This window comes from Bidens hawaiensis, unplaced genomic scaffold, assembly GCF_021521415.1.
Source record: "Bidens hawaiensis isolate Kalapana, Puna unplaced genomic scaffold, B.hawaiensis_p1.1 tig00065885_1, whole genome shotgun sequence".
In the NCBI taxonomy this organism is placed as follows: Eukaryota; Viridiplantae; Streptophyta; class Magnoliopsida; order Asterales; family Asteraceae; genus Bidens; species Bidens hawaiensis.
In genome coordinates, this window is record NW_027501725.1 from 15,440 (window position 1) to 40,599 (window position 25,160).

Below are 25,160 nucleotides of genomic sequence, written 5' to 3' on the forward strand. Positions count from 1 at the left end.
TGTTTCACATATAGTAAATACTCCTAAATAAATTATTTACAAACACATAACAGAAAATGACATCCAATGGCAATATCGTGAATCTTAATATAAATGAAGCCCAAACTGGTCAAGTATCGCTTCCATATTTCCAAGTATCGCTAAGCTGTTACTCAGGTACTCATTCGATCTCTGCACCCTCATCTTCACTTCATCCACAGCCGTCGATCCCATCTCCTCTAACCCATCCACACACGTCTCCAGTCCGTCATCGCCGCACTAATCCACGTCATCAAATCCGCCATCTCCTCCTCCGTCATCACCACCGTCTTCCGGTCACCGGTCCGCACGCGCATCGACTCAACCGACCGACCGAGTTGACTCACCGCGTCATCGAACAGACTCACACAGTCTCGCAACCCGGAATCGTTTCGTAAATCCGTGGAACTCGAAATTAGGGTTTTAGGCAACGAGGATACGTTCATGAGTTCTCTCACGGAGAGTTGAAGCGTGAGAGTGAATATCATTTCCGGATCGATGATGTGACCGGAATCAACGGCGGAGATGTCGGTGATGCATGATTCCGGATTCTGTGTGACGGCACACACGGCTTTGATTGAGTCCGCGGCTTTGAACGACGGTTGTTTGCGCGGAATATGAACTTCGGCGGCTGAGATTATGGAGGCGATGATGATGGCGAAGAGTGAGAGAGTGATGTTCTGCGGCGTTTAGGTGACGGAACGGCGGTTGATTCTCCGTTGACGAGATTGATGGATTCTTCTTCTTCTTCTTCCATGAGTGTCGTGTCGTGTCGTAGAAGAATGAATGAAGGTCGAAGATGACTTTATGTTAGTTAATTTTGGTTAGGTGGCCTTTGGTTTTATTTTATTAAAAGAATGAAAACGAAAAGAAAATGGTTGATTGGTGTAAATGTGTAATGGTTTCGACCAGAGGTTCAGAACAAGTTGGTCGCTGAAACGCATTGACTTGCAACGCATTTAGTTAGTGGGAAAATAAGTAAATGACAAAATGTTTCATTTAACCAAAACTAGCCTTCAAATTAAAAAAATATCCGGTATGACCTTTTTTTCTAAACGGTAAGATTCATCACGATAGAGCTGACACCCGACATATCTTTCTGGCACTCTTGTTTCGGTCAAAAATTAACAAAGTGACTTTTGATCAAATTAGTACGTGAGGTAGAGTGTTTGATGGTAAAACGAATCAACACCGCGATTTGATTACGAGGGAAAAAGCCCTTGATTATGATAATCCCCGGCAAAAAAACCCCGGACGGTGAAAACTATCACCGTCACTTTTATTAATAGTAAAATGGTGGTTACAAGTGGTGGAGCTGATCAGTGATCGTAAACTATGTGTTACAGTGTATGCTAGTAGCTAAGTAGTGAAAGTGTGTGTTCTAATGATATTATCAGCTCGTTTATATAAGAAAAAGAGTACAACAGAAATTCCGAATAATCCGGAAACCTTAGATTAATTGTTCCATAATCCGTTGTTGCTATTTAGACACCATGCCCCACCTATATTACTTATATAGCTTATACGAGAAGTATAGATGTCAGCTTTTTGTCAGAACTCTTTGACCATATAATACGAGATGTCTATACGAGTAACCCCCCATACGAGTAGTATGGGCCATACCAGATTATTTGAATTTTCATATGACATGACAACAAAATGCTTTCTGCCATGACACGTTTTTTGAGATAGCCTATACGACCATGTCCCATACGAGTTACACGAATTATAAGACATAAATTTGTAGATGAGTAATATTAATTTATACGAGATAAATATATCTTGTTTCAAACGATACATGACTCACTTTCAACTATAAATACATACTTCATATTTACTCCATCTTTCAAACTCTTAATTTTCTTCCAAATGGCGCACCGCAGAGACAAAGAAGAAAATGAAGAATTTTTTTCCTCACAACCAGTTTCCAAATCGGCAAGATGGACTGATGATGTTTGGAGACGTTTAACGAGGCCTCGTACAATTACTTCGGCATCTTCTTCATATGTTCCCGAAAACCCCCACGAAAAAAATAATTTTGCAGTTTTGAATCCAACGACAAAAAGTTGGTCAAGAGATGTAGTTGAGTTTTATATTAACGGAGACGCCCCATTTTGCTATACAAAGTTTTTACCCATGAAAAAACTCAATCGAAGTTTCTGGCGTACTTTGTTAGGGTACGAGTCCAATGGTTCCCTTTCAGAAACAGTAAAATTCTAAAGTTTTATATACTTTTATATAAAGTTGTATATACTTTTATATGTATGTTTCATTAAATGACTAACTAATATTTTTGATAAATATGATTGTAGCACATCGAAGCGTGGACAAATTGATGATTGTTCGATACGCAAAATTAAGAACTAATCCAGATTTAAGACTCCGTTGGACGGTGTTGCCCCCGTGTTTTTATGACGAAATGAAAAACGAAGACTCCATAGTTGCCATAGAGCTAGCCAGAACAAAAGACCCATATCCACGATTTTGGGAGGTTGACCAAGTGTATATTCCGTTTTCGTTTCATTCTGGTGGTGATTGGTTACTCGTCCATATAGATATGCGAACGATGGAAATTACCCAATACTGGACAGATAAAAGATGGAGAAATGAAAAACTTCAAAGCGCTAAAATGGATATGTTATCATTGTTTTTACCATGGTTTCTTGATCGTATACGCTACTGGAGAAACTCGAATAATTTATACGAGAAAAAAGAAATGGTTATGGGTTTAAGTGAAGTTAACGTGCCTCAAGACAAGGGTAACACTTCTAATTCAGGGATTTTGGTTTGTATGATGATGGAAATGTTGGTTAAAAAAAAGCCCTTAGTGATTGAAAATGACGTTGATGAGGTATGTGTTAACTACCGACGTCAGATGGCTCATGAATTATATAAGTGGCGCGTGGAACCCGACCTTGTTTAGAGTTTGTTGTATTGGCATCATATTGTACCTCTATTTATTTTATGTTATCCAAAATTAGTTGTAAGTTGTGTCACTTGACTTTGTTACTTGTAATATTAATCTTCAATTCATGTTTAACTATATTATTTTAAATCTATAATTATACATACAAATCACATAGTAATAGAAGTAACAATACCACATAACATAGCATACCACATAAATACAAAATAAGAGTTCACCCTACGAACATCCATAATCAAGTACATCACAACCATAAAAACATAACCGAGAACACAAAAACAAGTCCATATAAACAAACAAGTTGCCCAATGAAAACCCTATGCTAGTGGAGGTGGGTGCCCAGCTGGATGGTGCTGCTGTCCCGAAGACTGAGATGGCTGGTGCTGAAGAAATTATAAGTGATGAAAGCAATTAATTTTTTTTTTTGAACAGTGAGAAGAAATTAATTAGTTTGTGAATGTCTTTTTTTTTTTAATTTAAGAAAAACAATTAACTTTTTGAAAAAAACAAGTCAAGTACATACGGATATGAATGTGGTGAAAAAAAAATAATTGTTATTTATTTATAAAATCCTTTTTTAATTCTTATTTTTTTTTAAGTTATAGACTAATAAACCCCAATCTCTCATCTATAAAACTCATATCTTCACTAATTAAAAACCACAACCAACCACCCCAAACTCATACCTATATTGGTACTATATCACTATGTCGTCTTCCTCGTCGATGAGTCGGCTTACTCCTCACCCCAACAACGTCTTTTGTTATTGTGGTAAACTAGCAGTTTTAATGATGTAGAATTACCGCGTTTGAGGGGGGGCTCGTGTTTGCTATTTTCCTTAGACTTTGTCGGTGGACGCCCACGGTTATGTTTCTGGACTTCTAGTTGTTGACTGGTTGATCCTGGCATTACTAGTGAAAGAAACTTTGACAACATACTTTTTTTCGCCCTTTGACTCATTTTTAAATTGTTGTGCAAATTCTTCTACCAGCTCGTTAGCTTTAGAGTCAAGACTTTCATCCTCGTCAACAAATAACGTATCGAAATCCAACTTCCTCCAATATATATCTATCGAATCCAAAGGAATATCTGAAGTCAAATACTTTGAAATCATACATGCACATGGCATACCACAACTTGTGCGAACATGACACCCGCACGCTCTACCAGAATCCATCAACTTGTTGACCCGATTAAGCTCGTCCCATAATATATCTAGAGCTTTACATGAAACATGACGGCGTAACTCGTTGAAAAGTGGTATGTTGTGGTGATTCATTTTCTTCTTATGACTCTCTTTAAAGGTTGCTTTTATGGCTGTTAGCTGGCTCACCATGATTTGATCGATAATACCCACAAGTTTATCAAGCGTAGAGTTTCGGGTCACCATGTGTTTTTTTAGAAGAGAGTGTGCGCTCTCAACTCGATTCGTTGTGGTATTACCAAAATTTAGATTTTGTTCTATCCACACAGACACAAATTTTTCTTTATACTTATCAAGCCAGTTGGTGCTAACATAATCAAGTACTCCTGAAAAAAAAAATCAATAAATATGACAAAGAATAAACAACTCTTGAATCAAGTTAGAATAAACACTTAATATGAGAACTAGATAAATTACTTTTGTGGCTGGCAATCAAGGTATCATAAAGTCGCTTGTATCTTGACTCGTATTCAGAGAGAGTGCTAGACTTAACCAACCAGTTCCATCGACCAAGAAACTGTTCGTATTCTTCATCGGTAGCGAAGCTTTGCCTACAATGCTTTTTTACGTTCTCATTGATGTGCCATCTACATAGTAGTTTGGCAGCATTCGGGAAGACAGTCTCGCAGGCATTCATCAGGGCAAGATCACAATCTGTTAATATCACACGTGGCATCATGTAGTTGTCTAACGTCGTCTTCAGCATCGTTAGCACCCACGTGAAATTATCCTCCTTTTCATTAGATATAGCTGCTATTGCTATATGAAAGGTCTTGCTAGTTGAAGTTACACCAACGATTTGTACAAACGGCATCTTGTATACGTTTGTATTGTATGTTGTGTCTATCACCAACACATGCGGGAATGCACGATATATCATATACGACGTTGGATGAACGAAGAATAAGTCCTCCAGAGCATTTGCGGAAGGATTTGTGCGATGGTTGTGTATATAAGTCGTGTCTTGCAACAAATTAAAAAGAACCTCCATCGGGCTTCTTCCTCGGCGGTCCTCTTTACGGATCGTTTGCCCTTCATTGTACACGGTTTTGATGCATGTCACATTTCTTTCATCCTTAGACTTTAAATTACATAGAATGTCATATGGTGGCGCTCGGTTTCGATACATATCATGTACCATAACCTTTTGAACAGGAGTAAGTCTTCCTGCGTACGCGTGACCCTCGAAAAGTTGAAGGAGTTCATGGTTGTGTGTATCATCAACCACCCACAACCTCCAACCATTGTATTGTCGCAATAGTTGCCAATTAAGCTAAAATTGTCACACCCCGACCAAAGGCGGCTGAACATGCCGGGGTGCTACGTGATTGGACAAATACACAAGACACTATTTAAAGTGACAATATTTATTCAACTCATTTTATTTCAACGAATCAATAAACAACACATCTCGTCCACACAAACAAGTTGAATACAAGTAACATTTATATTGTTCGTTTTACTAATACCCTAATGGTCTCGGTAATGTTTTTCGTCAAACCCTCGAGTTAACAAAAGTCAAACATGTAACATTTCATAAAATAAATTTTGTCAACACAAATGTTGGTGAGCAATTCATAAGATTGAACATATAAATATATAGTAATAAAAAGCAACAAAACTTGTATACAAAACAATAAATAAAAGCTATAAACTTGGATAAAATAGTTATCGCTAAACAAGTTATCGACACCTAACTATAAGGGGATGCCAAATAGTCTAGAATTTTATTGACAATTGCTAAACACATTAGCACCACCTAGCTACAAGGGGTTGCCAAGTAGTCCAGGATTTTATAGTTATCGTTAATTGCATTACGTTAACGATACCTTGCCATGAGGGGTTGCCAAATGGTCTAGGATTTATAGTTCCACCATCCAAAAGCGATAAACACGTAAGCATATAAGCATGTAAGCATAGAACACCAAATCGAGCAATTATTTAAGTAAAGTATACAATCACATTTATGGGTTTAAGATTCAAGTAAATAAAGTATTTAGTTTGATAGGTATGAAATGTCACCCCAAAACGAAAGATGGAAAAAGGGGTATGAAAGTACTCACCTCGATTGATAAACCGAGAAATAAATAGATAAATAAATGAAGCTCGAATGGTAAACGAACATATCCGACTTGAAACGATAAACACCTTAGCTAAAATAAATAATGTAATATATATTAACGAACTTGAAACCATAATGAAACTATATTGGAAACATTGAATGAGAAGGTTAGGTTGTTAATCAGGTTACCGGTTATTTGTTAATGATTAGGGACTCATACTTAATTGGTAATTTAAAATAAAAAAAAATTATTAATAATAAGGATAGTTATGATAATAATAACTTTAGAACATGTTATATATATATATATATATATATATATATATATATAATATACTACTCATCGAGAATTTGTTGTTAAACTTAATAATAGTAGTAGTAATAATAATCATAATAATTATTACTTTATTTTTGAAAACGCTATTAATAGGTTTATAAGTCTTAATGATAATAATAATTATTATTATAATAATTATATGTGCTATATTAATAATAACTAATACTTATAACATTTAAATAATAGTAGTATTAGTGATAAAAGATATAACTCGAGTGACGATGACGTTAAATGGTAACTAAGTCCGACATGGGTTTCGGTTTAACAAAACAATAGATAATATTAAAAATACTAGATTGTAATAATATTCCTTAATAATCATAACAATAAAGATAATAATAATAATCATAATAATGATCTATTATTATGAAAATAATGATATTAATAATTGTTTTGTTAAAAGATAATAATAACAATGGTAATAATAACAATAATAATAATATTAATCTTGTTAATAATAATAATGATAATAATAATAATTATCTTGTTAGTAATAATAATGATAATAATAATAATAATAATTATTATTTTGTTAATAATAATAATAATCTTGTTAATAATAATAATAATCATAATACTAATAATAATATAAATTAGATAATATACATGGGTTGCCGGAGTTGATTTCCGGTCGTCAGAGGCGCGCCGGAAAACAGAAGTAGAGAGAGAAAAGAGAGAGAGAGAGACTTACCCTGAGAGAGAGAGAGAGAGAGAGAGGGGCAGCGAGAGAGATAGGGAGATAGAGAGAGAACGACGAGGAGAGAGAGAGAGCCGAAGAGGGTGAGTTAGAGAGAGAGGGGTGAAGCACGGTTAAAAACGAAAACCGAGGGGAAAGGCTACGGGTTACCGGAACAGGGAGGGAAAAAGAGCTGTAGAGTAGAGAGATGGAGGCGGTACACCGATGGCCGGTTTTCCGGTCACCGGAAAAACGATAGGCGGCCGAAAAGAGAGAAAAACGGCGCCAGAAGTGGAGGTGGGGTTGGAGGTCGGGTTGCCGGTGGTGGTGTGTGTCACCGGAGGTCGCCGGAGACGGAAAAACGGGTGGCCGGAGGCTCGGGCTCGCCGGAGATGGAGGCCCGCTGGAAAAACGGCTACAAAGGTGGGTGGCGGCTGGTAGTTTGTTTGTGATGTTAATGTTAGGTTTAGAGTTTTTGCTTTTATATAAGCATAACATATTTTCACAAATGCTCCCTCAAGTTTGGTATTTAGTTTATAATGATTTTAAAACTAGTATAACTTTATAGAAATCCATTTTAGTCCCTAACGTTTACTTAACCGAGTTATAAATTATAAATAACCGTGTTTAACAAATCCCACACACGCTAGAGTTATAACATCAATAATTTGATAAAATGCCGGTTTGGGTTTACAAACTTAACCACAACTACGAAGTATAACTTACTTAAAATAAACGCGAAAGAAATCGACATGTTGCAAAATGATTACAAAAATGAATATAAAACGAGACTCAAATTTGACGAATATCACAATATTTCCAACCTTTTAGAAATTTCGTTCCGAAATTAAAATAAACTTAAAGAAAAATCAATTATTAACAAATATTGTCTTTAGGAAGATAATTGCATAAACAAAAATTAAGCAAAGAATAACGTCTAATCCTTGCATGACTCGAAAAACGCTACAAATGAGAAATATGATAAAAACACTTATATATAGGATGTACCAGCGGCGTATCCACCGTGCCTTTATCACGATTCGCATTTCCATCGTTTTTCTGCCATCATCCTCGGGTCTGAGTTATCGCACACAAGTGTACTTACTATGGTTTCCATACGGGGATTTCGATAATTAAGTGTGCACCCATAATTATTTAGATCGTCGTATGGTCCACATGGTTCGCCCCATTGTGTGCTTTAAAAAGACAATTTATTATTATTATTATTATTATTATTATTTTAATTATAATTTATTATTTTTTTCGGAATCTTAAACATTTAAAACGTGCATAAATCTGTTAAATTTTAATAATGAGGACTCTGATAGATGGAAACGAGAAATCCAATAAAGGAAACGAGAATCCGATAGGTGTAAATGAGAAACCCAAAAGTGAGTACATAAGGTCGGCGTAAACAACGTTACAATTAACAATAATGTCGTACAATGAGTTTCATAGGCGTGCAAACTTGAGGTTATAAGTAATTGAGAATACGATTTCGTGAAATCACGAGGATGAGGTGAGTTTCTTTGGGGTGACGCATACGTGCATCAATATAAGTAAAATAGCATTTAGTTAACAACCAAAACAATTGATGAAATGTGATAAAAACGTGAATACGGCCACTATTGTGAAACCATTTATATAATCGTCATTATAATAACGGTTTCTAATAGCGCCAAAACTTGTAGACAGCCACACATAGGCCGTTAATAGACTAGATAAAATGATATAGAATGGTGTATAAAATCGTGTTTACATAAATGCTTAAATATAAATAAATTGTCATGATAATATCGTTTAAAAGATAAACGAGATTTTGGCGAAGTTAAGGTTTTGAAAGTATTACACAAATTGTTATTGAATAGTTTGCATTCGGTCACGAAAATCAATACACAAAAAAATGAAATCTCATGTGCATAACATTGTCATCGAAACATCTCATCAAATGAAAATAAATTCGCAATAATTGTGAGACTCGAATTTAATGTCGAAATATGTAAATCGCGTAATGTATAATAGAATAAAATTTGAAATAAGGTCTTAAGTAAGGCTGATTTATTGTTTTTAAGAAATGTACATAATAACAAAGGATCGTGATAACGTATTGCTAGGGAAAATATTTACATCATTATTGAATGTAAATCTTGTAACCCAAATTTTTAAAGGAGTTTATATACATAAAGTTATTATGATGAAAATAAATTATATAAGGTGATGATGTTTGCGATAATAAGAGGTAGTAGTCGCGTGAATCGTTATTGAACAAAATTTAGGTTATAATATGAAGCATAAAGTATTTATACATGCGTCCCAAAAAGTTTCGTAAAGCCAAAGTCATTGAGTTTATGCAAGATAATGAAAGTTGAAATTTGTTATTAAATAAATTCCGCATTCAACATTCAAAATGAAACCTCGTATTTATAAAGTTATTAAGAGATTTATCACCTTAGGTGACAATATTTTAAATCTTGAAATCATACATATAATCGTTTAATAATCTTTGAATACAAATCCTCATAATAAAATTTTGTTGTCATGACCATCTTAGATTTTTTTTATTTTTTTATTTTTTTTCAAAGATGGTTTATAAAATGTGTGTATAATAATATGTATATCATCCCCTTTTTGTAAAAGTTTATAATTTAAAAACGATTATTTGAATACATGAGGTTGTTATAAATACATTAGTTGTATGTATATATATATATATACATAAAAAAATTAGGGAAAAATGAAGCTCGTGTGTGTATGGAGGGGTCTTAGGCTTCGTACGGTGAATGAGTTGGAAATTTTAGTAGTAAGTGAGAGTGTTTAGGTCGGCTTGGGTAGTTGAGTTTTTCTTGAGTTGAATCGATGGGGTTTGTTGAGTTTAGGTCTTTTGAGTGGGTTAAGCTTGGATGATTTGTGTGAGTAGTGGTTGGGCTATTAGGATGATGCTTGCTTATTTGAGTTCGGGTAAGTTGATAGGTTGGGTAAGTCGACCTTGACTAGTTTGGGTTTAGATTCGGTTTATACATGTATTTAGTAAGGAGTGTTTGGGTTTCTATTTTGATATCAAACTCTATGGTTTGATGTGAACGGTGTGGCGATATGGTTTGGTGAATTGACATAGCATGGGTCGAAGGATTTGAGTCATAGTTGGGTAAGCTTTGGTTATTTTATGTTCAAGGTATTTTGTGGGTGTGTTTTTCGGTTTCTTTGAAGTATTTGGATAGTGAGTTTGATAGGTGTTCGTGGCATAAAGGTGTCGGTATCTAAAGTTTTTGGTTGGGTTAATGTTGTACATCTTGGATTTTGTATGGGGTTTGAGTAGGTGAAGGTATAACGTTGGGTGCGCGGGAAACTTTTGAAATGTAAGGATGGTTTGATTTAGGATGGTAGTATGAGTTGAGATACGGGTGTTTGGAAGCTCGTGGTTGCGTATAGGGAGTTTTTTTTTGTTTTTACTAATAATATGTATTAAATTGAAAATATCATAATTTATAAATAATGTTTGAAGCATCCACGAAAATTTTGATAATAAAAATTACAAGTTAATATATATATGAATATATATATTATACAAACAGAATTTTTGAGATCCGAGCGTGTGAATCACACAAATTTTTTTTATATAAAGATTAAAATAAATATTATTTTTTTTTGCTTATGAGGAAATTTAAAATACGTAAATTGAATGTCAAAATTTAGTTATGAGGTCTCAGTATTAAATGATGAATGTCGTTTTTGGGAATCCAAAGTTGCGAAATGAAATTTTTTTTATCAAGTTCATTAATTAATATCGTGTAACGAAAATACTATTGTAAGTTAAATGACCGGCATTGTAAATCGAGAATTCACAAGTAAACGATTTTTGGTCTTTGAAGTAAAATTTGTATGAAGTTTTGCATGAGAGTTTCAAGAAGATTACAAGTTATAAGTTTGTGACTTTCTTGAAAGATCATGGCAAAACTATCATAAGAATTTTATAACGCGGAAAATCGTATGATGTAAATTCTTTTATTTGCGAAAATTTATAATGAACCAAAGATTGCATGATGAAAGTTGTCATGGAAATAAATTTGGGTAGCGACATTTTCTTTTTATACCATGTGTATTATATATAATGTAGTATGATAAAAAAATGTCGTGAGAAGTTTAAATAGTTAAAATTTTGAAGTGATCGTCCAAAATAAACGGAATAGTTATAAAAATAAAATTTAATAAAATTTTGTACAAGGGCTTTAAAGACAATTTAAAGTTTTTACGATATGAAATTTACTTGAAAAGTTGAGGTGAAATTTATCATAAAACCTTCTTAATATGGTGAAATTTATATAATAAAAATTTTGTTTGTAAATAGACTTAATGAAAATAAATGACATATTAAAAATCATTATGAATATAATAGATCGAACTAGCTATATATATACATATATTTTTAACTTATATCAAAGAGATCATAATGAACGAAATTTGTAATAAAAATCATTGTGAAATCAAAATGGGAAAATTGATGTAAAACTTTACATATAAAATCGAGATATACAAGAATTATTAACAAATAAAAATAAAATAAATATAACACTTATAAATGAAGACTTGTGATAAGAATTTATTACAAAATAAAGGAAAAATGGTTTAAATTTATCGAAATGTAATAATAATGTTTTAAGATTTACAGGCGGAGAAATCGTGCATGAACCACCATGACTTGATATTCCCACACTAAAAACCTTTAATACAAAAATACATGTTGGAGTCTAAACATGTGCACGTACCAACGCGTCTTTTTCATGTCTTCGACTCAAATAACGATTGTAACAAAAATAATAAATCGGGATACAACATCATGTCAAAACACTAGTCCACGAAATCACCGTAGTTCTATTGTTTTAACACCGAAAATTAGGATGGCGAGCGGAACGCTCGCATTCGACTACTTAAAGTGGTCATCTCATATGAGACAATTTTTAAGGAGATTTGAAACAACGGGATCCAAGTTAAGCTCGTGATCCATAAAACACAATAAAAACTAATGTTTTTGCGTTTTAAGGTAAGGATACCTTGGAGTACTATGAAAGTGTATATATGTATGTATGTGTATATTTATGATTTGATAAAATAAATAAGTATATAAATAAACAAGTGCATTGAACAATCAAGTAGGGTAAACACGTATAAGGACCCTAAAGTAAAGACTATACTAGGTCGTCACGTCTAACCACCTATCTTATAGTCTTGTGGCTTTGATACCAATCTGTCACACCCCGACCAAAGGCGGCGGAACATGCTGGGGTGCAACGTGATTGGACAAATACACAAGACACTATTTAAAGTGACAATATTTATTCAACTCATTTTATTTTAACGAATCAATAAACAACACATCTCGTCCACACAAACAAGTTGAATACAAGTAACATTTATATTGTTCGTTTTACTAATACCCTAATGGTTTTGGTAACGTTTTTCGTCAAACCCTCGAGTCAACAAAAGTCAAACCTGTAACATGTCATAAAATAAAGTTTGTTAACACAAAGGTTGGTGAACAATTCATAAGATTGAACATATAAATATATAGTAATAAAAAGCCACAAAACTTGTATACAAAACAATAAATAAAAGCTATAAACTTGGATAAAATAGTTATCGCTAAACAAGTTAGCGACACCTAGCTATAAGGGGAAGCCAAATAGTCTAGAATTTTATTGACAATTGCTAAACACATTAGCACCACCTAGCTACAAGGGGTTGTCAAGTAGTCTAGGATTTTATAGTTATCGTTAATTGCATTACGTTAACGACACCTTGCCATGAGGGTTGCCAAATGGTCTAGGATTTATAGTTCCACCATCCAAAAGCGATAAACACGTAAGCATAGAACACCAAATCGAGCAATTATTTAAGTAAAGTATACAATCACATTTGTGGGTTTAAGATTCAAGTAAATAAAGCATTTAGTTTGATAGGTATGAAATGTCACCCCAAAACGAAAGATGGAAAAAGGGGTATGAAAGTACTCACCTCGATTGATGAACCGAGAAATAAATAGATAATTTAATGAAGCTCGAATGGTAAACGAACATATTCGACTTGAAACGATAAACACCTTAGCTAAAATAAATAATATAATATATATTAAAGAACTTGAAACCATAATGAAACTATATTGGAAACATTGATTGAGAATGTTCGGTTGTTAATCGGGTTATCGATTATTTGTTAATGATTAGGGACTCGTAATTAATTGTTAATTTAAAATAAAATAATATTATTAATAATAAGGACAGTTATGATAATAATAACTTTAGAACATGTTATATATATATATATATATATATATATAATATACTACTCATCGAGAATTTGTTGTTAAACTTAATAATAGTAGTAGTAATAATAATCATAATAATTATTATTTTATTCTTGAAAACGTTATTAATAGGTTTATAAGTCTTAATGATAATAATAATAAATATAATAATAATAATTATATGTGCTATATTAATAATAACTTATACTTATAACATTTTAATAATAGTAGTATTAGTGATAAAAGATATAACTCGAGTGACGATGACGTTAAATGGTAACTAAGTTCGACATGGGTTTCGGTTTAACAAAACAAGTAGATAATATTAACAATACTAGATTGTAATAATATTCTTTAATAATCATAACAATAAAGATAATAATAATCATAATAATAATATATTATTATGAAAATAATGATATTAATAATTGTTTTGTTAAAAGATAATAATAACAATGGTAATAATAACAATAATAATAATATTAATCTTGTTAATGATAATAATGATAATAATAATTATCTTGTTAATGATAATAATAATAATTATTTTGTTAATAATAATAATAATAATCTTGTTAGTAATAATAATGATAATAATAATAATTATTTTGTTAATAATAATATTAATAATCTTGTTAATAATAATAATAATCATAATACTAATAATAATATAAATTAGATAATATACATGGGTTGCCGGAGTTGATTTCCGGCCGTCGGAGGCGCGCCGGAAAACAGAAGTAGAGAGAGAAAAGAGAGAGAGAGAGAGGCAAAGCGAGAGATAGGGAGATAGAGAGAGAACGGCGAGGAGAGAGGGAGAGCCGAAGAGGTGAGTTAGAGAGAGAGGGGTGAAGCACTGTTTTGAGGCCACGGCAGCCGGAATTCAGGTCGCCGGAAAAACGAAAACCGAGGGGAAAGGCTACGGGCTGCCGGAACAGGGAGGGAGAGAGAGCCGTAGAGTAGAGAGATGGAGGCGGTACACCGGTGGCTTGTTTTCCGGTCACCGGAAAAACGATAAGCGACCAGAGAGAGAGAAAAACGGCTCCAGAAGTGGAGGTGGGGTTGGAGGTCGGGTTGCCAGTGGTGGTGTGTGTCACCAGAGGTCGCCGGAGACGGGAAAACGGGTGGCCGGAGGCTCGGGCTCGCCGGAGATGGAGGCCCTCTGGAAAAATGGCTACAAAGGTGGGTTGCGGCTGGTAGTTTGTTTGTGATGTTAATGTTAGGTTTAGGGTTTTTGCTTTTATATATGCATAACATATTTTCACAAATGGTCCCTCAAGTTTGGTATTTAGTTTATAATGATTTTAAAACTAGTATAACTTTAAAGAAATCCATTTTAGCCCCTAACGTTTACTTAACCGAGCTATAAATTATAAATATCCGTGTTTAACAAATCCCACACACGCTAGAGTTATAACATCAATAATTTGATAAAATGCCGGTTCGGGTTTACAAATTTAACCACAACTACGAAGTATAACTTATTTAAAATAAACATGAAAGAAATCGACATGTTACAAAATGATTACAAAAATGAATATAAAACGAGACTCAAATTTGACGAATGTCACAAAAATTGCAACCGGTTTTAATTGTACCAGAACGCCTAACTGTCGCTGTACAATTGTATGACCCGCCATGATCACACCTTAGCCAAACTTTAACGACTTCTCCACCATCGTTTGTCTTCGACCGTAGGGTTACTACTACAACACCAACTTCACGACCTATCATTTTCGCCCAGTCCATAAGTTCGTCGACAGACGAAAACAACTGAAAACAAATTTAACATTCTGTTAAAAACATTATCATCAAATATAAAATCATAGAAACATACCTTATAAAATTATTTTATACCTCGTTGGTTGAAATGGTGAGACATTGTTGGAAGTTTCACCAACACAATCGTCTTGATTATCATCATCAGAAAATGACATATCTAACTCGTTTTTTTATTATTAAATTTTTTTGATATGTTAGATTAATATGCAGTGAAACTATATAAGCTCTATATATATTTGATTGGTTAGAATATTATGTCGTGTCATATAATTAACGGTGGAATCTTGTTTCGCGTCAAATCATTTACCGAATATTATATCGTGTCAAATAATTACCCTGCCTGTACGAGTCGTATAAACTATACTACTCGTATAAAACTGGTCATTCACGGGTCTTCTTAGACATGGTACATTGAACTAACAAGTCGTACAGACTATACTACTTGTATAAGTCTTAAAAAGCTGCGTACACATCTGAAAAGCTGGTATGTACGGTCTGAGGAGAGTGTGTGGTGATCCAAAACGACTTGTATAGGCTATACTAGTCGTAAAGAGGGTGTATGAGGATTATACGAGTAGTATAGGCTATACTACTCGTATGGATACCAACAATGTCTCGTATAAGCCATACGACTCGTATAATAATTTGGTCAAAAACCTTTTTCAAAAAGGTTGTTATTGTCAGTGTACGGATACCTATACGACTCGTATAAGCTATACGAGTTGTATAGAGGGTGTATGAATATTGAAGCAGGGTGTCTTTTTTTTTAAACGGTAAGATTCATCACAATAGAGCTGACACTCGATAGATCTTTCTGACACTCTTATATTTTTAAACCAACTATTTCTTAACACGTATACACTTAAACGGTCAGACCTGACCTTTTATTAAACACTCGGTCCGACGGTATATAAATGGTCGGCCAACGAATCTATTTCATCGAGCCTTCAGATCTACTCATTCGACCAACAGATCTATTCTAGCACCCTTCATATCTACTCCGTCGACTAACATATCTATTCTGGCGACCTTCCCACCTATTCTAGTCTACCAACGTATCTATTCTGACGGCCTTCACTTCTAGTCTGTCGAGTCTTCATATAAATATAAAAAAGTTGTTAAAAATATAATTAATTGGGTGTTGAAATTTTAGTTATAAATTTTACCTTCATTGATATTTTTATTAAGGTATTTTAAATTTTAATTATAGAATTTTGTTTTGGGGCCAACAATAAAAAATTTAATTTGAGAAATTTTAATTGTGTTTATTATTAATTTTATTATATTAAAATTATAATATTCTTTGATTTTATTTTTTTAAACATAACTTGACATGATTCAAAAATTATATAATTGAAGATAGAAAAATACAATAGACCATTTTTTTTTCTAACATGAAAATAAACTTGAATAATATTACATACAAAATAACAACAACCATACATCAAACATTATACATCAATTTTAATAAATTTTCTATTTAAAACATCTACTTTTAAAAGATTCATGAGTCGCTTGCTTTGTCTGAATCCTTACAACAATCTACCATGACACATTGGAGATAAAGAAGCAATAGCATTACATGCAAGTACTTGGTGGAATAGAAAGAAGGCCCGGCGGAATAGATGTGAAGGCCGCCGGAATAGATGTGAAGGCCGCCAGAATAGATATATTGGTCGACGGAGTAGATATGAAGACCGCAGGAATAGATTTGTTGCCTTGCGGAGTAGATATGAAGGCATGGTGGAATAGATCCGTTGGACGACATCTTATTAAACCATCGAACATACTGTTTAATAAATGGTCGGCGCTAAAACTAAACGGTCGGATTTTTTAAAAACGGTCGAGCCCGGCCGTTTAATTGTATACGCGTCAAAATGTGATAGGTTAAAAAACGGAAGAGTGTCAGAAAGATTTGTCGTCAGTTCTATTATGGTATTCCCACCATTTAGAAAAGCGTTTTTAGGTATTTTTTAGACAGAATTACAGAAATTGTCCTTTATGTTTACACCAAATTTCAGTGGTTGTCCTTTATCTATAAAAGTAACATAATTTGTACTTTACGTTTCCAAATGTTACACCGTTTGTCCTTTAGCCCTAACCCAGTTAATTTTTCTGGTTAAATCTGATCATGTGACTTGCACATGAGGGCAACTTAGTTATTTTACCCTTTTATTAAAAAAAGATATTATAATAATTGAAAGAATATATTTATACATATATTATTTAACCTATTCCACTCCCCTCTCTCCAGTTTGAGTTCATCCAGAGCCACCATAGCTTCATCTCCGGCGGGCTACCACGTCTTCTCAGACAAGCCACCAACACTGCCACTGGAGCCCACCACTACAGCTGCCTTACACACCATTTTTCTCTCCCCATCTCTTTCCCCGTCGCCGCCACCACCACCACCGCAGGTCCGCAACCCTCTCTCTCGTCACTTTAATTTGGACAGTGGAACGCAATCGTCGTTTAATCGAAGTCTATTAATCGAATTCCGGTTAATCAGAACCCTAATCGAAGCTCATTTCCCGCCTTCTGGCCTAATCGAGAACCTAATCGGAGTCTATTCATCTTATTTCGGCAAATCGCAACCCTAATCGAAGCTCGTTCACTGTTTTCGGTCTAATCGAAGACAGATGGATGTAATCAATAAAGAAAGACGGTGAATCTTGTTCTTTGATTTAACAATGGTGGAGGTTTACAGGTGGATGACAGGAGTTAAGGTTTCACCGTTTCCGGTGGCTTCATCTTCAAAAGTGGTGGTAATGGAGGATCTTCCGGTGGATGGCGGTCGGAGGTTGGATGGCAGTCGGAGGTTGAATGGTGGATGGTGTTAGTGGTGAGGAGGTGGTGGGGGTGGATGAACGGGAGAAAAAAAGAAGAGAAAGAAAGAGATTCTTTTTCCATTTATGTATGTATATGTATAAACATATATATTTATATGTATATTCTTTTAATTATTATAATTTTTTTTAATAAAAGGGTAAAACGACTAAGTTACCCTCATGTGCAAGTCACATGATCAGATTTAACCAGAAAAGTTAACTGGGTTAAGGCTAAAGGATAAACAGTGTAACATTTGGAAACGTGTCTAACTTCCCTAGCATACCCTTTATGATTCTTGCACATTCATTTGGAGTCCGTATCTAACTTATGTAGCATACCTCACATTCATTTAGAGTTATCCGTATATAACTTATGTAGCATACCTCACCGCATGTGTCAAACCATCTGAAATTTTATGACATAGCAAATTCAGATATCCAAATTTGAATCATGGGATGCATAGCTGAGGACAGGGATGAGCGTAGGTTCAGAGTTGATTGGTATTATGACTAAAATTGTTCTAATACAAACGATTTTATGAATTTTTGACTTTCACAACCAGTAAGTTTATAATGCCAAAAGAATATTAGTGTGTTGACTTTTAGATTTCGCTATTTGCTACAGCTCTACCTCAAGTGTGACCAACAGCTCTGGGCTATGATTAATCTATAAGGCGCGTATGAAAGAAAATTCTTAAATTTCAAAAGCATGAAAATTCTCAAATTTCAAAAATACAACACAGGGCTATGAATGAAATTACAAAATTACAATACCTGTAACCGAATTCATTTACTATAAGCCCCAATTTGAACAAAACTACGTGCGTATTGTGTATTTGTAATTCTCAAAAAATTTTAAAAACTAGTTAAACTTAGAAAATCCAGGTACAAGCACATTGCGTTTAGAAATCCCTACAGATTGTATTGGTTATTTCATCAAATCTCTATATCCAATTTTATTAGAGAACTTCTCTCTAACGTCAGAGCATGTCAGAGGAAGTTTGTGAAGGGCGCCTGTCATTTTCCCACATCCACCTCTGAATGAGGTGGCTGGCCGCCAAAACTAACCTCCGAATGAGGCGGCCGCCCAAACTAAAACGGGTTTTTATTGCAACCACGAATCATCAGGCAAATGCGTGTGGAAGAATCTTGAATCCCCTTGATGAAAAGGTAAGACAAGTTCTCCTTATGACCGAAAAACATAATCCCAACACAATAATATGTGATACTTTTATTACAAGTTTTCTTTATTTCTATATCTACATACACTATAATATATTATACAAAAAGAAAAGGATCATGCTCGTTATCAGAGCGAAAGCACGTAAAGTTCCATGATTACAACTTATACCCCAAGAAGTTGCATGTCCGCAACATCAATACCCATAGTCATCTTCAGAGAAGAAACTGTTACCTCTATACTTCGCTTCGCCATCAATATCCGACTGGAAACCCTACAAAAACACGTAAAAATCTTAATAAAAACAGAAACTTCATATGTTCAAAGAGATCTATCTGCATACACGATGAAAGATTTCTTGAGGTTGGCTTTCAGGCATGTAGCCGTAGCTTGAAAAAGCATAGGGTCCATTTTCTCGAACGTATTTATCAGCACTAACAACGACATCATCTTGTGCGGGGTCAGTGAACGTAACTTTTTTACTCGGTGGAACCGTGGGGTCAGTGAACATATCTTTTTTACTCGGTGGAACATAGAACATGTTGATAGTCCGGTCTCCTACATAGAAAGGTCGGATGTAATGCTGATATACGTATGCAGCACCATTAAACTGGGGTATAACCAACCAGCATGTTATAATAAGCTTTGCATATGACCAGAACGGGATCCTGCAAAGTTAACAGTCAACATAGATTAAAACTGAAAATCAAACTATCTCCACCGGAAAGGGGGAATTTTTAGATTAGCAGATGCTATAGGGACCGTGGTACATGATCTAGACAGTCCGCTACGTACCCCTCTAGGCGAACTAAACAAGTTTGATCAATGGCAAGCGTACTCCGTATATATAGTTCAATGAAAAAAAGCTAAGCAACACGTTAGGTTTGATGAGAAACTCTATAGCCAAGTTAGCTTAATTGTCACAGTACTCAGCAAGTCCAAAAATTGTGACAACTGACATGTGTTCCTTGTGGTTATAACTGTCTAAAATCAACATGAACTTGAAACAATACGCGTTTTGATTAGGTACTTAGCGAAATCCTAAACCACCTACTAATCTAAGGTTCCACAAACATTAATTAAAGACAACGTTACCATTCAATGAGGGTGGCAAAGGTGAGCTCAAAAAGGGTAATCATAGAATACAAGACCCAATACGTAAGCCACTGTTGATCGTCGGAAACATTTTTGGTTTCGATGGCTCGGATCGATGCGTATCTAATGAAAAAACACAAAACATCTGGTCAAAACTGTAAACAAAATCGGGGGAAACCGGTTTATGCTTGCCTTTTGCCAATCGTTATACCGGTTGTCTGTCAGAGTTTTAATTAAAAGAATTGAAAAAAAAAGTATTAATCTATAAGAAGATGATTAAAAGAACAGTATATATATATAGTAGAACAAGTGAACTTACAGAGGGTAGGCCAAACTAATTACAGGCCTGCAAATTTCAGTAACATATATATATATTTGATCAGCTTAAACAGTTAAATATATATATATAATCATAAAGTTAGTGATAATGAATACCCAGCAAGCACATCAAAGTTTTGAGCCAAAAGCACTAACAAATCTCCAGCTGCAACTCCAGATTTGCCCATTTTTATTAAGGGAATTAGCTGCTAATTATAAGAGAGAATGATGAAGAAGAAAGGGAAAGGGAAAGGGAAAGGGAAAGGAAAAGGAAGTTGAGTGTTTGAGAGTTCAAAGGCATGGTGTTTCAGTTTTTGTATTAGTGTGAACCGTGAAGGAGGTCGAGTCGGCGGAAGAGAGTAGAGGTTGACAGGTGTTGGTTATTCGTGCAACTGGTTCATCAAGGGTCGGTCATAGATAGCATAGGGATATGAAATACAGTACTACCCAAAAATAGTACTCGTATATAAATAAAATATTATATATTTTCAAAACTCATCGACGAAATTTAGTTTATGGTCGGGCTGTCAACAAAATAACCATTTATTTAAATTATTCGTGCAACCATTAGACGAGCCCACATAAGAAAAGAAAAACCCCAAATGACCTTAAAAATAAACGGCACACAATTTAGCTTTGGTTTTGATTTTTTTTAACGTCCAACGAAACCTCCAAATGGACTAATGACTAAATTCATTATATCGGAATACACTTGTCTTTCAATGTGGGAAAACCCCTCACCTAAAGCCAAGCCTATGGACGCTCGTCCAAAGGAGGTACGTTGAGATAAAACTCGTTCAGTTCAAGGATCAGTTACCTACTCGCCTAGTCTACCATCATCATCCGGTGCCGCAAAAACTAAATAATGAGAGTAGGAATCGGACCTGGATCACATGAAACACCAAGTCTCTCCTTTACCATTCCACCTCCAGCTCGTTGTAGGTGATCAACAGCAGTAAAAGCAGCAGCCTCGCCGCTTAGCTGTACAGCCTGTACTGTTGCTGTCCACGTGGATCGAGACATAACCAAAGAGGAAAACGCTGTTTGGATTCCACCAATTCGTCACCGGAAAACATATAGGCGAGAGTTTTAATTGGCTAATTTTTTAACGAGAAACTTGATAGGGATTATTATTATGGTTGGCTAGTTATTCACATGTGATCACAGCTGAGTGTAGAGTTCGTGTTGCTGCTGTTATTGTTGTGTTAAACTTGGCTTTTTAATTTTATTAGAAATAAACATGCTTTTGTTATTTTTCTAGTGGGTGATTTAAGTAAAACCCATGTGATTCTTATGTTTGTGTGTACAAAGTTAATAGCAAAGATTTTGTTTAATACGAGAAGAAATCACAATTTCGATATATGTAATTAAAATATAGTATATAAGGTAAAAATTGTTTAGCTAAGAGTAATATTGGAATTTAGGTTTTCATATTTTTTGAATTTTTCTTTATAACTATTAGTCTTAGGTTGTGTTTTGAAACCAGGACCGGACCTGGACCCGCTTAGCATACAGGTCCGGTTTGCCCTAGTAGTAGCCCATTTTCTAAAAACACGGCCGGTTTTGCCTAGTTAACGGTCAGACCAACCCAGTGACTCACCGAGTGAACTGTAAAAGCACCATTTTGTTTTTATTTTTTAGTTTTTAATTAAATAAAAAACCAAAATATATCTGAACTGTAACCCTAAATTGCTTATCTTCTCATAATTAACCTTTGACCTTCTTAGCCTTCCTCTTCATCTGCTTATACACGAGTCTACTACACTAGCTTCTAATCAAAGATGTTATGTAATTAAATTGATTATTCTATTGCTTACGGAAAATGATTACACACAAAATTAAATCTTAAACTAAATACCATAAAAGAAGGGTTGGCAATTCATAGTTTATGGAGAAGATGACCTTTGAACTGTCATATCCCCCTCTTCCATCGTTCCTCTTTTGTCAATTAAACTAACCCTAGATACATAACACAAGCCAGAAGCCCATAAAGTAATTAATTTGGTCTGGTTGTTAGCTTGTTAGTTGTTGGCTTGAAGTGGGCTTATTCATTATGAAAATTTTGATTTTAAAGATGGTAAACATTGTATATATATTATATTGGGACCAATATCTTACAAAGTAATATTTTATACTAAACATGCAAATCAAACAATTTGGCGATGGCAAATGTGTTAATAACTAGAAATCTCCATTTTCCCCACAACCCCCAAATTCGTCGACACAGGACCATCAAACCTCCAAAGAAATTCTCTCCACACCCAATCAGTTCTCTCTCAAACTATCTATAATTCTCTCAAAACTATCTACAATCATCAATCAGTTTCATTTCCATCCAACTCGAAATCATCATATCATCAATTTCAACAAATTAATAGATTTGTAACATCGATTATGAACAAAGTTAGCTTAAAATGAACTAATGTTGTCGATGTGAATGAACTGAAGCATTAACAATCAAATTAACAATGAATCTCTGACTAATCATGACTCAATCATCAATTTGAAGAAACTGATTTATGTAATTATTAATTATTACGATGTAAAAGCCCCAATTTGTATATAGTAGTAGACGTAGAAGTTGGTTGCATTTGTTTATGTTAAACAAGATGGAGTTAAAATGTATTGTTTCAATATTACACTACTCATATAAAGAATTACTCTACTTATAAAATAATATTACACAGGCTGAAATTGAAAATTACACCATATAGAATTGAAAATTACTCTACCTGAAATTTAAAATTGCTCTACTTGTAGTTTTATATCACACTACTTGCAATATAAAATTACACAACTTGAAATTGAAAATTGTTGTACATGAAATTTAACTTACCCTGCTTGTATAAAATTACTCTACTTGTAAAATAAAATTACACTAGTTGTAATTGAAAATTACTCTATGAGAAATTTAAAAATACTCTGGTTGTAATTTAAAATTACACCACTTGTAATGTAAAATTACACAACTTGAGATTGAAAATTACTTTACCTAAAATTTAACTTGTAATATAACTTTACACTACTTTTTTCAACTAGAGTAATTATTATGTGTAAGGCCCCGTTTCCGGTGCTCTACTTTGGTGTTAGATTTACTCATAAACACAATTCTACAAATCAGAGTTAATTATAAACTTTCGTGGAATATAAAACTTTAACCCATCATTACAAACATTCGAGTCTTGTCTTTAAAACATAACATAAATCATCATATTTAAAACATCATTTCTTCCATCTTCAGATGCCAGCCGTTCAATGTAACATCCTAAAATTTATAATGTTAAATAAAGAAAGTTACGTTTAGTGATTTAGCGTTAATAATTAATTAATATCGAGTAAAGAACGAATCATGGACTTAGATTAATTGAGATGGGTTAAATGAGAATGGGCCTTCGGTCCATGGGCTTTAAGGGATATAAATATCCCCTAAACCCTAAACCATCATTCATTTCCATCTTATTCTCTAACACACTCCAAAACACACACACACCACACACCGCCATATACGGCCGGCGGCCGAGGGAGAGAAACGAGCAAGATCCGAGAGAGAGTAAACGATTAGTTGTGATTAAACAAGTTAAACGAGATCCAAACGAGCACAAAAGGTATGTTCTTGACCTTTAAAGTTTAAAGATCCAAGCTTTATAGTATATACGGGGTATATATATACGACCGAAATGGTTAGGGAACGTTAGTGGGTGATGTCGAACCATAACAAGGGTATTAAAATCGCCAAAATGCGTGATAAAAACCAAACCCGTAGCGAACTGGGCAACTTCGCCTGCGAACTGGGCAACTTCGCCTTCAAAACGATAACTTCGCCTAAGGCCAAGTTCGCCTAATTGATAACTTCGCCTAAGGCCAAGTTCGCCTAATTGATAACTTCGCCTAAGGCCAAGTTCGCCTAATTGATAACTTCGCCTAAGGCCAAGTTCGCCTAATTGATAACTTCGCCCACGGCCAAGTTCGCCTAACTGATAACTTCGTCTAAAGCTAAGTTCGCCTAAGGTTTAACTTCGCCTAAAGCTAAGTTCGCCTAAGGTTTAACTTCGCTTAAAGTCAAGTTCGATTAGAAAATAAATTAAAAACCTAATGAAAAATGTGTTAAGACAGTTAATGTTAATAAAATTTTTCCAAGCTGACCTGGCAGCTCGACCCCAGCCAGGGGCTCTGCCCCTTGGACCCTGCTAGGGGCTGCCGCCCCTGGACCCCGCTGCCAGGGGCGCTGCCCCCGGACCCCCGTTCGTTGTGGGTAGTAATTAAGATTAGAAAGATGATATAAGTAGTGATAGTTAATTGATATGTATACTTGTTATACAGTCAGCCGTGCACAACTGAGGAAAGGGATTACGATTAACGGTGAACGTAACCGTGTTCAGGTGAGTTTCTAGCCCCACTTCTGTGTTATGTTTTCGGGGCTGTGTGCATACTCGATA

At 34.5% G+C, this 25,160-nt stretch overlaps 1 protein-coding gene and 1 long non-coding RNA gene across 2 annotated transcripts; both read right to left on the reverse strand.

Moving 5' to 3' along the window:
- Positions 1–1,548: 1,548 nt before the first annotated feature.
- Positions 1,549–15,339, reverse strand: LOC143604579 (uncharacterized). The gene is made up of 3 exons (XR_013148327.1): positions 15,283–15,339; positions 4,112–4,142; positions 1,549–2,017 (listed from the first exon to the last, which is right to left on the reverse strand). It is a non-coding gene; the product is annotated as an uncharacterized LOC143604579 (long non-coding RNA).
- A 3,994-nt stretch (positions 15,340–19,333) lies between these two features.
- On the reverse strand, positions 19,334–20,966 carry LOC143604578 (HVA22-like protein a). The gene is made up of 5 exons (XM_077081009.1): positions 20,842–20,966; positions 20,726–20,752; positions 20,407–20,529; positions 19,655–19,979; positions 19,334–19,585 (listed from the first exon to the last, which is right to left on the reverse strand). Exons 1-5 carry the CDS (start codon positions 20,910–20,912, stop codon positions 19,508–19,510), a joined length of 624 nt encoding a protein of 207 aa, XP_076937124.1. The 5' UTR covers positions 20,913–20,966; the 3' UTR covers positions 19,334–19,507.
- Between the last annotated feature and the right edge of the window lie 4,194 nt (positions 20,967–25,160).

Excerpts from the sequence above, each read along its gene's own strand:
- LOC143604578 (XM_077081009.1), bottom strand. The coding sequence starts at position 20,912 with ATGGGCAAATCTGGAGTTGCAGCTGGAGATTTGTTAGTGCTTTTGGCT. Across the intron at positions 19,980-20,406 it reads TTTGCCACCCTCATTGAATG|GATCCCGTTCTGGTCATATG; the intron begins GTAACGTTGTCT and ends TTAACTTTGCAG. Across the intron at positions 19,586-19,654 it reads CTCAAGAAATCTTTCATCGT|GGTTTCCAGTCGGATATTGA; the intron begins GTATGCAGATAG and ends GTGTTTTTGTAG.